Raw genomic sequence first — 13903 nt, 5'->3', positions numbered from 1 at the left:
GGAGCCTGTTCCACAGATCATTCTAACGACGGACGCATCTCTCCAGGGTTGGGGAGCTCATGTACTCCACTACACGGTGCAGGGACTATGGACAACCCAGCAAAGGAAGATGCACATCAACCTCTTAGAGCTGATGGCAATCTTCATGACAATGAAGGCATTCAAGGTACATCTATGCAACAAGGTCGTGTTGATCCGGACGGACAACATGACGGCAATGTACTACATTCAGAAGCAAGGAGGTACACACTCTCCACAGTTGTCTCATCTGGCTCAGAGCATGTGGAAGTGGGCCATTCAGAGGAACATCTTCCTCATGGCGGAACACCTCCCGGGCAAAGACAATCAGATGGCGGACCTGCTCAGCAGGTACAGCCACCAGATGCACGAGTGGGAGATATATCCATCAGTACTCCGCCCGTACTTCCAGCAGTGGGGTCATCCAGAGATAGACCTGTTCGCCACAAGGGAAAACGCAAAATGCCCAAGCTTTGCCGCCAGGTTCCCGCACCCACAGTCGCACGGCAATGCGATATGGATGAACTGGTCCTGCAAATTTGTGTACGCTTTTCCCCCAGCACCTCTAATACCGCTGGTGGCGCGAAAGCTAAAGCAACACTCGATGACACTCATCCTGGTTGCTCCCACGTGGGCACGCCAACCATGGTACACCACGTTTCTAGAACTATCCGTGGTACCGCATCAAAGGCTGCGACTCACTCCCAGGCTTTTGACGCAGAGCCATGGCGACATTCAGCACCCAGATCCGCAACAGCTCAACCTGGCGATCTGGCTCCTGAGGTCTTAGAATTTGGCTATCTTAACTTGCCTCCCGACTGCATGGATATCATACGGGAGGCGAGAAAGCCCACTACCAGAGCATGCTATGCAGCAAAATGGAAGCGGTTTGTCATTTACTGTGCAGAACACAACATCAACCCGCTAGATGCATCTACTCACAACATCATTTGTTATTTGTTACATCTTTACAAGTGTAATCTAGCATATGCTTCCATTCGGATACACTTATCCGCCATAGCAGCTTATCTCCAAAACAGGCAGCATCTCTCAGTTTTCAGAGTGCCTGCTATTAAGGCTTTTCTGGAAGGACTGAAACTAGTCATTCCTCCCAGGACCCCGCCAGCTCCTGTATGGAACCTTAATGTGGTCCTCACAAGACTGATGGGTCCACCTTTTGAGCCTCTACATTCCTGCGAGATTCAGTTCCTGACATGGAAAGTGGCTTTCCTAATAGCCATTATGTCACTGCGACGTGATAGTGAGCTCCAGGCGCTCACCGTACAAGAGCCATTCATACAAGTTCACTCCCAACAGGGTGGTGCTGCGCACTAACCCTAAATTTCTTCCTAAGGTAGTTTCACAGTTCCATGTCAATCAGTCTATTGAACTGCCTGTGTTCTTTCAAAATCCGGAGACCGTAGCTGAAAGAATGCTCCACACTCTTGACGTCAAACGCGCTTTGATGTACTACATTGATAGGACCAAAGATTTTAGGAAGACGAAACAACTCTTTGCTGCCTTTTCTGCCCAACACAAAGGCAACCCCATTTCCAAAGCGGGTATAGCCAGGTGGATCGTTAAGTGTATCCAAATTTGCTATCAGAAGGCTAAGCGCACTTTAACGGTCCCCCAGATAGCCCACTCCACCCGCAAGTTGGGGGCCTCCATGGCTTTCCTTGGTAATATCCCTTTGGAAGACATTTGTAGAGCAGCCACATGGTCTACCCCACACACATTTACTAAACACTACTGTGTAGATGTGCACTCCAAGCAGCAGGCAGCTGTAGGGCAGGCTGTTCTAATGACACTTTTCCAAACGTCTGCAGCTGGCACAGGCGGCCACAGTTAATGGAGGGACTGCTATATATTCTATGCTATAGATATGAATTCAGCAGCCCACATGCCTCGAACTGAATATGCTACTTACCAGTATGCATCTGTTCTTGGCATGTAGGGCTGCTGACATTCATATCGCCCGCCCTCCTCCCCGGCGCCTGTAGCGGCTGCAGAATTTACACTTACTCTTAGCATGGTCATCGCTCACACTGTTACACTCCATCTTCGCCACAATGGCTAAAAACAATCTGGGGATGGAGTCGATGCCCATGCGCACTGTAGTCCAGGGGAGGAGCCACCTATCTCGTGATACCTCGAAGACTCTTCCAGGACAACAATGTGCAATCATCCGGACCCAACACTAGGCGGCGATCTATGCTATAGATATGAATGTCAGCAGCCCTACATGCCAAGAACAGATGCATACTGGTAAGTAGCATATTCATTATAATTCCTGTTGTCTTAGCCTAAATATTAGTACGTGCTTTGGGCATGTACATTACTTCATGTTTTTCCCATTAGGAAGTACATGTATGTGGATATTCTTCTAGCACGCAATGTTGTCTTATGCTCTGACCTATCCTGTTCTAGGAAGGTCTACCTCCCCCCCCCTTTATCTTTTTCTATGGTTGGTGGTCACTGGGTGTTGTCAATGTGCTTTGAGCGTTGCTGTACTTTTTGGGCTGCAGCATGCATCACCTGAATAGGTATACTGCTAAGCCAGTGCCTGGTGTTTTATAGGCTTTCAGCCACGTCATGTCCATCGGTTTCCAAGACACAAAAAAAAGAAAGAAATTCTTACTAAATAAGTAAATAGGAGAACGGGAAGAAAGATAGAGAATGAAACGTTCTCCATGTTAGAAACATTCTTCGTTTGATGTCTGTCTCATTCTAGGGTCTTACCATTCTCTAGTTAAGTGGGTTTGTGTATAGTGGTCCTCCTTCTATTGATTATCAAAGCAGGAGTCTTATGGTTCTAATAGCTCTTATCGAGGCAGAATCCTTTTGTTAGTGTACTTGGGGGTTCACATTTGGCACTCTGACTGTCGTCAGGGGATTTGTGTGGAATTTTGTTTTTCCCCCTTTTCTTCCCAGGCTCTGTTTTACCTTACTGGAATTTCCGGATTCTTTTCTTGAGACCAGGCTCTGTGCTCAGAGGCAGTGCCGGTCTATCGTATCTTTTTTCCCACCTGGTGGAGGAGATTTATTTCATTTTCTTGTGCTTGGACGGATTCCATCGCACTTTTTCTTCTTACCTTGGCTCTTCTTTACACTTAACAACCTGTTTTGGTTCCTTTAGTGGCCATTTTCTTTCACTTAAACATGAATGCCATCCTCTTGTTAGTCAGCCTGGTGGCTCAGTCTTTTATTATACACATTGCAGACTTCTCTGCCCTTTCCAATGGTCTTCCATCCACTTTCTGGTGGGCCAATTAGCCTTTAGTTTATTTGGATCCATGTCTATCTTCCTTGGAGTTGGTTCACCACGGGTATTGTACGTCGGTACTTCTATACGCGAGGAAACATGCTCCTTGCTCTTGGTGCATATTCCTTGTTTGCACTGTTGTTGTTGTTGTCTTTAACACTTTTAGAAGAGGTTCCCCCTTCCTTATCCTTTCCCACTGAGGTAAGGTCAACTAGTCCTCCTGGACCTCTTGTAGGATTAGTTTGCAGACCCTCTTCCGAGAGTTTATGGCTATGGTATCTAATTCACAAGTTAGGGAATCTGTGGCTAGATGTCTCTATCAGATGAACAAGTTACTTACCTTCGGTAATGATGTATCTGGTAGAGACACAGTCTAACTGCAGATTCCTTAACGCACGCCCATCCTCCACACTCTGCATTGACCTTAAGGTCTAGTCATGGGGTCTTCAGTCTCTTACTCCCTGATTGACTGACTGTTTGTGTGGGAGTGGTTCTCCCTTTTTCTGCTTTTCCCTTCTTTGTTGGTTGTTGTAAAGTTCTTTACTCTTTTTAGCACACTGTCTCTACAGCCAGTTTCTATGTTAATCCTCGTTTCGCGCAGAGAAGCTGACGCCGGAGGGGACTGTTATGGCTCCGTTGATCTCGTATCCGGAGACGGCATTGCGCGGAGTCCTGCAGTGCTGCCTCCCGGCGCGCAGAGGTACTACTGAGAAAATTTTCCGGATCCAATCTGACGCCTGGGGAGAATTCACAAGTTAGGGAATCTGCGGCTAGATTGTGCCTCTACCAGATACCAAGGTAAGTAACTTGTCTACCAAAAAAGGCATTACTAAAGGTAAGTAACTTGTTCTTCATGTGCCCATTCTGCAGTCCCACAGGCCCTACTTTTAGTATGTGGTAGATTTGGAGTACTTTCAACTTGCCATTCTATCTTTAAGTCTTACGTCTGCCCCTCTGTGGTTTATGAAGGTTTACTGTGGTGGTCACAGTCTACCATCACAGTACAGGGATGTATGTATTCATGTACGCTCAAAGCGGACTCGCCACAATCTGTGGCAGACATGGACATATTTGCATTAAAAACCTTCTGTAGGGGCAGAAGAGTCCTCCACAGGGTGATGGACTTGCAGCCCTTCCCTGAGTGTCAAGCTGCAACAGTATCTGGAACCTTGGCCCTGAATTTGGGTCATGGGAGATGACCGATCGTGTTGGTGCACCATGAACTAGGCCAGTCTCAAAGATTGCAGTCTTGTTAGACTGGGAGTGGTGCCCAAAGTGCTACTCTCATTGGTAAAGGGACTCTGCCCTTACTGAGAGTTAAGTAGCATGAGCGCAGTAGTGGAAGCATACTGAGTTTTTGTAACAGATTAGTGGAGTAAACAGGCCTTTTTACCTGTGCCACAGGAGTGGGGCCTACAGACCCACTCATGTAAAGTTCGGTTGCTGTGTGCTTAACTCACCTTTGATCTAAATCGTGTAAGCATGTAGCACTCTGCAGCATGCATGAGATTGCATGTGCATGCTTTGGTGTATGTGTGCCTGTGAGTGGTACAATACATGGAGACCTGTGGGTTCCAATTCATGTGAAGGGGCCCTCCCAGACAGATTATTGGATTACTACATTCATGAGAGCTGGGTGGGGGACACACTGGAGGAAGTGAGAGCCAGGCTTTCCTGTGGACTTAAGAAGGGCTCTTTGAATCTGGAAAGGCCACTGGTCAGTTGGACCTGGGCACATCTCAGGAAGAAGATAGGGCTGATTATAAAAATCTTGCAGAGACAGCAAATGATAACGAGCAGGCCGGGGGCTTTTGTGATCTTTTATTAAACATAGATCAGTGAGGCTGACATCAGATGTGATCCTTGAGTCACTCCCATGGCCTTTGTCACAGCAGGATCAACTACAAGTTTGATGATCCACCAACAGACTGCTTCTTGGATAAAGGACAGGGCAAAGGAGTGAGCACTTTAAGGAGACGACATCCACCACACACATTTCAACGGTCGAGACACTAAATCACAACTTTATCTGAAAATGGATTATTAAAAGGGGAGTTTGAGTTTCCCAAATTGTCAACTGGCAGTCAGAGGGTCACTGTATATCGACATGGAGAAGCTCTGCAAGACTTAAGGCTGTTGTGACCATGACTGTGAATTAAACTCTCCCAGCTGGGTGAGGGAACAATACCTGGGAGGACCAAGACCAGTTGACCTGGAGCCCCAGCATCTACCTGCAGAGACCAGAGGACCCTTTGAGGAAGAGGAGAGTGCTTGGTAGGAGCAAGGTCCAGTGGGAGCCCTGTCGACTCGACCCTGGGAGCAAAGTGTGAGGTTTATAGTCCAGATAAGTACTGTCGCACTGATCAGTCCATTGCCGCGTACCACCTAAAGTTGTCAAGCCCATAAACCAGAGCAAGCTGCTGTGAAGTACTTTAGCATCGATCGGGCCATTGCCCATGTGCTGCGCAAAGTCAACAGCCACATATGCCAGAGGGAGGCACCATGACTGGTGCTTTAATTTGACTGTTGCCTGAGTGCTGCATAACATGGGTGCCTTGTATGTCAGAGGTAGCAGCTGTGAAGATCAGTACTGCTGCACCGATCGGGACATTATCTGTGTGCTGCCTGATATCAGCAACCTCGTATGCCAGAGAAGGCCATTGTGAAAAGCAAGATTCACTGTTGTACACCGTGCAACCAGTGCACCTACTTGAGCATTGGAAACCTATCAGCAGCAACCCAAGACCTACCAGTCAGATCAGAGTAATTTACCCTACCACAAGAGGATCAATGAGGATGCCCAGATGCCTTGCCTGCATCAACGAGTCTACAACTTATGGACGGCATCCGCTCTGATCTACTGTGGCGTCAGACTGCTCAATGTTCCTTGGTCTTTCAGATTGTAACACCAATGGGATCAGGTAAGACTGATTGCTGGGCCGCAGAGCCCTGACTAATGCACTACGGTGCTGGGACACTTTAACTTTACAAAGCCATTGTCGCTCTTCTAAGAATCTTACTCACTAGCCGAGCCTAACCTGAATGTTGCCTCATGTAAATGGGGGATAACTAATGTCAGTAGACATTGGTTTGGGAAGTGGGACTCGGGATCTTACCTGAACAACGCTAGAGTACTGGCCTCCCCAAGACTGTGTACTGGTTGTGCGTGCGTATTGTGTTTCATTCTTGTCATAAAAGGGAGTATCCAGCCTGATATTTATTCTTGGAGTTGCTGTGTTATTTTGAGCTGTGTGCCCTTGTAATCCTTTCAGCAACCACTCTCCTCCCTGTCCCCCTACCCATCTCCCAAACTCCTTGAGAAGACTTGACCCATGCTACCATTGAGGGTCATGTGCTGAAGGGTTAAAACTTGGCCCAGTTTCTCAGATCCCAGAGTAGGCTGGGTTCTGGGACATCAGAACTAAAAGGCCTCAACATCCATGGTTGGACCCACAGCTTCCACTTGCCCCGTGTCCCGCTGAAAGGGTGTCTATCCTCTTTGCATCCCTGCAAGGAGTCCAGGACATTCAGGATATGATCCTGATCATTTGAGCTCAATCCTAGGTTGCAGTGAGCTCCGTTCATAGGCTTGGTGTACTCCTCCTGGTCACTCGTGCTCGCTGGATACAATGGAACCTCTTCTTCCCATGGATGCAACACTGGGCCTCTTTTTTGGACATCTGCATCTTGAAGGAGACAGCCTAGAACATTTAAGAGTGGCAAGTGAATATTTACTTGCCGTACAGCAGTCCATTGTCCATTCCCCATCCAGAGAGAGTAGTAGTGATGGTTGAATCGTCTGAGTTGTGGTAGCTCCCACGGAAGTCCGGGGTCAGTGGTCCCCTATAATGTGGGCTTCATATCAGCCTCCTGGAGATTTGCTCCAACTGAATGGCTGTGAAAATCCTTCACCTATCCACATAGGAAGGTCTGTGCAGATCCTGATGGACAACATGACTGCAATGTGGTACTGCAACAAACAGGGCAGTGTTTTTGTTTTGCATCTTGTGTCAAGGGGTACTGCTCCTTTGGAGATGACTGGGCATCATGGGAGATCCCTTCAAGCCAAACACCTGGGAGGGTCACTAAATTTCAGGGCAGATGAGCATAGCAGATGTCATTTAGCAGACCAAAAAGGGCTTCTTCAACCCAGAGTGACTCACGATGTCTTCGACCAGTGGAGCATGCCCCGACTGGAACTTTTCACCACTGCCGGGAACCTGCAGTGTTCATATGGCTGCACAGTGGAGGGATGTATTCCCCCGCCATTGGAGCACAGGCCTTTTGTATGCATTTCCATCACTGTCTCCCCTGTCTCAAGTTCTGAGGAAGTTCAGGGTGGACCGAACCCAGGTAATTTTGACAGCCCTAGATTGGGCCAGGAGAGTATGGTTCCCTGATCTGTTGAGGCTCGACTTGCTCTCCAATCCATTTGACTCTCCAGGTGTACCTCCTCTGTAAGCAACTTGCCAGGCTCCTTCACTCAAATCTCCAATCTTGACCTCCATGCTTGGAGATAGAGCAGCAACAACTGCACAATTTATACTTTTTTAAAAAAAACTTTTTTTTAGGTCATTTTATGAACAAATAATATACACACATATTAGCATCAAATCAGTGTACGCAAGAAAATCGACAACCTCATCAGTGGCACTTAGGTCTACAGGCGGCAGCAGGGAGGGAACGGACTCATGGGGAAAAGGCAAATAACATATATTGAACATGTCATGGGGTAGGAACCAGGCACAGCACCAAGGCAGGTGTTGGACCCTACAGCGGTTGACCTTCTCGCTCTCCATCAGACCCAGATCCATCGTACAGCTCCAACCCACTGCCCTCACTATCTGTTGCAACTAGTATGGCGGAATGTCCTTCTGCAAACCCTGACGCCCCCCTGACCCGCCAAGCCAGTAAGTCGTCCTGCAGCTTCTCATCCCTTCGGGTGAGTTGCATGTGGGTTTCCTCAGCCAGCGACCATTCGCGGACATCCCTAAGCCAAGTGGACACCTCCAGGGCTCTCTGTCCCATCCACGCAATCGCCATCCTGCGCCTGGCTAGCACCAACATCAACTGTAGTGGTTTATGTGACAGTTTCCTATTCTTGGGTTTCCGGATCAGCGCGATTAAGCACTGCAAGGGTTCGAGCGCCATCCGTAGGCCAGTAGCTGCAACTATACGGTCCACCACCTCCACCCAGAATTGCCTAACCAGAGGACAGTCCCACGCTACGTGAAGGAAGCCCGCTTTCACAGTGGCACATCTGGGGCATTCATCTCCCCTGTTCACAGAGAAGCGCTTCGTAGAGACTGGGGTGAGGTAGGTGCGGTGTAGAAAGTTGAAATGTGTCAGTTTAAACCGCGCGTTACAGGAGACCGTGCGTGTGAGGGAACCTATACGCGCCCACTGTCCCTGTTCCAGTGGGGCGGCAAGATCCATTTCCCAGGCGCCCCGGGATGGCGGCACAGAGGGAGCTGAGTCCCGCTTCATGTCCCTATACAGGAGAGAAATCAGCGTACGTCCCTTTCCGCAGGAAAGGAGTATATCCAAGGTGTGGGTCAGCGGTGGAAGGTCCGGATATTGGGGCCAGGTGACCTTCACTACATCTTGAAATCCCTGGAACTGCAGGAAGTGTCCCCGTCCAAGGCCAAAAGCCTCTTCCGCTTGCTCATAGGAAGGAAGGTCTCATTAGGATAAAGATCAGCTAGGACTTCACAACCACCCTCCCTCCAGCCTTGAAATTACATGTGTCGCCCCATGTCAATGAAGGGGGCCAGAATCCAGTGTGGGAGCTCCCTGTGAAAGAGCGCCCTTTGTAGGACCTTCTCGAGAAACAGCTGCCATATACTGGCTGTATGTCGTACAATATAGGGAAGGGACATATCTGACCCCCTGCCCTGCATCAGGGCTACCTGTAGCGCCTGGACATCTACCCTGCCAGCGAGAAGGCGTGTCCCAATTTTCAGTGTCCATGAACCAGCGACGTGTTATAACTGGGCCACGTAATAATAGAGGTCGAAGCGTGGTGCCTCGAGGCCCCCTTCCTCGTAGCTACGGACAACGGTGTGAAGGGCCACCCTGCTGCGCCGGCCCTCCCATAACAGGGACGTAAGCAATGTGTTTAGAGTTTTAACACTCGGAGTGGAAGTGGACATAGAGAGTTCTGGAGGACATATAACGTCCTAGGTAGCATTACCATCTTGGCGACGGCCAGCCGTCCCATCAATGAGAGCGGTAACAAATTCCAAAACAACACTGACTGCTGTAAAGATGTAAGTGTGCGCTCCACATTCCGGACTAGTATTTGTGTGTCCGTCAGAGCTACCTGTATAACGAGATAACGGAATCCTTCCCGTTCCCATCGTAGTCTGAGATTCGGCTGGTCCCCTGAGGGCACCGAGGTCAGACCCGCCAGCGGAAAGATTAACACTTTATCACGGTTAAGTCGCAAGCCAGAAGCCTCCCCGAACTGGTCCAAGTGTTGGAGCAGTATCGAAAGCGCGCCCCAGGGGGAGACCAGATAGAACAAGGCGTCATCAGCTTATAGAGAGATGACGTTGCACGTGTTCCCCACCCTGATTCCCCACTGTTCAATATCCGAACAGCGAATGGCTCTATGGTGAGGGCAAATAGCGGTGAGAGGGGACACCCTTGGCATGTACCCCGTCCTCACACCACCAAACTTCACCCTAGCCCGGGGGGGCGTATATAAGATGCAAATCCAGCGACAGAAGTTGGGACCCAGTCCCGCAACGCAGAGGACCTCGAGGAGATAACCCCAATCGACCGTGTCGAACGCTTTGGCAAGGTCGATAGACACCAACACCATCTGCTCCTCCCGGTCCCGTACTTCATGTAAAATGTGATTCAACCGCCATAAACTCATAGCTGTGTTGCACCCGGTATAAAACCGCACTGGTCCTCGTGCATTAAATGAGGCATGTGCGGTGCTAAGCGTGCGGCCAGGAGTTTACACAAGATCTTAACATCCATGTTGATCGTGATTGGCCGATATGACTGAGGCTCATGGGCATCCCCGCCCGGTTTCAGGAGCATGCATATCTCCCCCAGTGCCATACTCTGCAGAAGAGTCTCTTTCCCAAATGCCTCAAGGTAGACCTGCAAGAGGAGTCGGGGGAGTGTTCTTGCAAATGCCTGATAAAAATCAGTAGGTAACCCGTCGCTGCCCGGAGACTTAACTCTGGGCAGGTGCCGCAGGGCGGAACACACCTTGCACAATTTATACTTACCTGTTGGAGTCATGGATTCGTTTCAACTAATTACATATGAAGAGGGAGTTGGTAGACATTTGTGGCCTGCTGTAGGGACCATCATCTTGATCCCCTGAAGGCCAAATTAGCAGATGTTCTTTTCATCTTCTCTTTAGCCCAGCAAAGCTTGCCAGTGGTTGACACTCCCAGCCTTTTCATGTTTGTCTGACCAACCTTCTTTATTCAAGTCACCTGATGTGATGAGTTTCTTAAAAGATTTGGCGCACATGTTTCCGCAAGGCCTTTCACTATGCCTCAAAGGGACTTTAAGTTGATAATTTTGTTTTCTGATGTGCATACCATCAATCCACAGTTGCTCTTTGACTCCTCACCATCATGATGTTTTTTCTTATTGGAATCACTTGTGTGCCTTGTAAGTGTGGGGCAAGCGCTGTCAGTATAACCACCGTACACCATTTCATTTTCTAATGAATTGGTGCTGAGACTCCAAGCATACTTTCTACCTAGGAAATGGTCCGATAGCTTGATCCAAGGAGAGCCCACAGTATTTTGCCTAGAGTGCACAATGGAAAACTTGTAGATGAGCAGAATTTCTTGGGTTTTTCTTGGGTTTTTCTTGTGCTAAGAAGCAGAAGACGGGTCATAAATGGAACCGTCCAGGTGAATTGTCCTGTGTTTGAAGACATGCTATATCTAGTTCAAGAAGGAACCCCTCGAGGGCCTATGAGTTATTTCCGTTTGAGCTAAAGCTGCCTGAGCACCACTGGGAAGGGATGTTCCTATCCTAGACAGCTGGCAGGCTGCTACATGGGTGTCCATGCTTCTTTTCACCGAGCACTACTGCCTGGACCAGTCATGGCCTCATAGGGGAATTTTGCCTGCTCAGTCCTGCAAGACTTTTTTGTGTGAGTCCACTCCTCAAAAGCTCTGGTTTTGGGTGGTACTGCTTAAGTATCTATTCTAAAGGTGAGGAATCTGCTGTTGGAAGTATCCACCAAAAGAACTTGCCTTAAGGAATGCTCTATCTACTGGATACTCTATCTCACAACAGATTCCTCTCTACCCTCTCAGATCCCTGTTAGCTTAAGTGGACCCTTGTACCTGTTAAAAGGTTCCCATGTTTCAGTATACTGTCTCTTCCAGTTTGTCATGATTGAGCTGCGTCAAAGGGCGCAGAGGAGTACAAAATAGACAGTGTACAGGGGAGGCGCCCTCAGATGGCTCTGTGCCATGACTTCTAGGGCTACTCATGACTGCCACAAAGTCTGACGGCACCACCTGCTGGTGGCACAAGAATGCAGGAGAGGCGCTTTAGTATGGCTCTGTGCCATCACTTCTGGGGCAACTCATGACTGCCACAAAGTATGACGGCACCACCTGCTGGTGGCACAAGAATGCAGGGGAGGCACTTTAGTATGGCACTGTGCCATCACTTCTGGGGCAACTCATGACTGCCACAAAGTATGACGGCACCACCTGCTGGTGGCACAAGAATGCAGGGGAGGCACTTTAGTATGGCACTGTGCCATCACTTCTGGGGCAACTCATGACTGCCACAAAGTCTGACTGCACCACCTGCTGGTGGCACTGGAACAATTGCTTTTGAAAACCTAAATCCAGTCAGGACTCTGGGATTATTTTTAAGAAGAAGAATCTGCAGGTGGAGTATCCACCATTAAGTTCACTGCCGAAGGAAAGTAACTTTTCATTTGTTTTTGAAAAATAGCCATCGAGGTCAAATATGTAACTAGAATGTGTGTATTACAAAAATACTATTAAATGTATATTAAGTATGTTTTGTAAATTGATTGCTAAGCAATGCTTTTTCTTTAACTCATCACAGGATACTACTCATGGAGGAATACAATGAATGGTTCCTGGTTCATCCAGTCCCTCTGTGAAATGCTGAAGCAGTATGGCGACACCCTTGAGATCATGAACCTGCTGACTCGCGTAAACCGTAAAGTGGCCTATGAGTTCGAATCCTCCTCCAATATACCAAACTTTGATGGAAAGAAGCAAATCCCTTGCATTGTCTCAATGCTTACAAAGGAACTCTATTTCAGTCCGAAGCATCATTGTTAATAAATTGAACCCTTTGGAAAAGAAAAATGTGGTGAAATGTAAATCATCATTTTGATTTAGCGTTGAACTTGCTGCACATTCCTAAAATGTGAAGTACTTTTTACACACTTTTTACTTTATATACGAACTGAAAACGTATTTATATTATGTCTGTAGTGTATATGATGACTGTAATGTAAAGCAATTTAATTACAGTCTCACTTCACGCTGATACTATGGAAAGGAGATTTTCAATGGGGTCCTACATCAAATTATGAAATTAGCCACTGTGGAGTGTGTTTGCAGTCAAGAAATACTGCCTACAAACTCTGCAGACTCGAGTGGTAGGAAAAAACTTTCAATATTGTAAAATGCAATGACTTGGGGATACATTGATGCTTTGTGGTATCATCTTTATTATGAAGTGATTTTTAAGGATATATAGAACTCAATTGCTTTATATGATGTTGCATGTACTTCTGTTGACCTAAATCCATTTTCAAATAATTTAGACTAGTGAAAATGTGTGTGTTTATTATAAATTGTATTGTATAATGGTGTGAGATTGTAGTATCTTTGTACGATCCCTTTAATTTCTGAAGTCGAAAATAATGCCCTTGCAACCACTTTTTGAAATAAATATTTATTTTGGTGTTAGACTATCTCCTTTTTACGTCTCTTGTCATTGAAACGCATCAGGTTCTTGTTTTGGTGCTGGGTTTGGTTTGGGTTTTTTTTTTTTTTTTTTATAGATTGGACAAGCTAAACATAAAACACCAAGATATTACTACACATTACATTTGAAAGTCTTGCAAACCTTATCGCTTAATGACATTAAAAATTCAATTAAGTTCAATATCTTTATTCGGTCTGATTAAAAATAGACCATGAAAGCACATAAAATCTAATACAAAGCAATAATATATCAATAGTATAAGCGCAAATTTCCAATTAATTTAAAAACTCTTAAAAATATGTTCACAATAGTTAAATTCTCCAATTTCATCATATGGACAAGTTAAAAAAGAACACGAGCACAATTTCCCATAAAATGTTTTTAACATCTTAACATCACTACCCACATGTCTCGGTTTGCGGAGCTTAAACAAGGATAGTACAAGAGAGGAGAACAAAAACCTCAAATAGGATCCGCCATGTACTCCTAGTAATACAAAGGTGAAAAGGGGACGCCTCAGCCCAACTCCACATATCAAAAGCAGGTTCAACACGAGCCTTAACTTATTTAGCTTGATGACACAAGCAATTAAGTTGCTTTCCAAGGATGGAAGCAGCCTAATTCAAGAGCAAGTTTTCTTGCATGGAGCAA

At 47.0% G+C, this 13903-nt stretch overlaps 1 protein-coding gene across 3 annotated transcripts in view; it reads left to right on the top strand.

Annotated features, from left to right (window-relative positions):
- CASP3 (caspase 3) overlaps positions 1-13238 on the top strand; it is a 350335-nt gene extending 337097 nt beyond the window's left edge. For all 3 annotated transcript variants that reach the window (XM_078678016.1, XM_078678014.1, XM_078678015.1), the window contains exon 7: positions 12356-13238. In XM_078678016.1, coding sequence (XP_078534142.1) covers positions 12356-12597 — 242 coding nt within the window. In that variant the 3' untranslated portion in view covers positions 12598-13238. The remainder of the gene's footprint in view (positions 1-12355) is intronic.
- The last annotated feature ends 665 nt before the right edge of the window (positions 13239-13903 follow it).

The sequence above is a fragment of the Lissotriton helveticus genome, chromosome 2_2 (genome assembly GCF_964261635.1).
Source record: "Lissotriton helveticus chromosome 2_2, aLisHel1.1, whole genome shotgun sequence".
In the NCBI taxonomy this organism is placed as follows: domain Eukaryota; kingdom Metazoa; phylum Chordata; class Amphibia; order Caudata; family Salamandridae; genus Lissotriton; species Lissotriton helveticus.
Note: the sequence above shows the minus strand (reverse complement) of the source record. Positions and strands in the feature narration are given on the sequence as shown.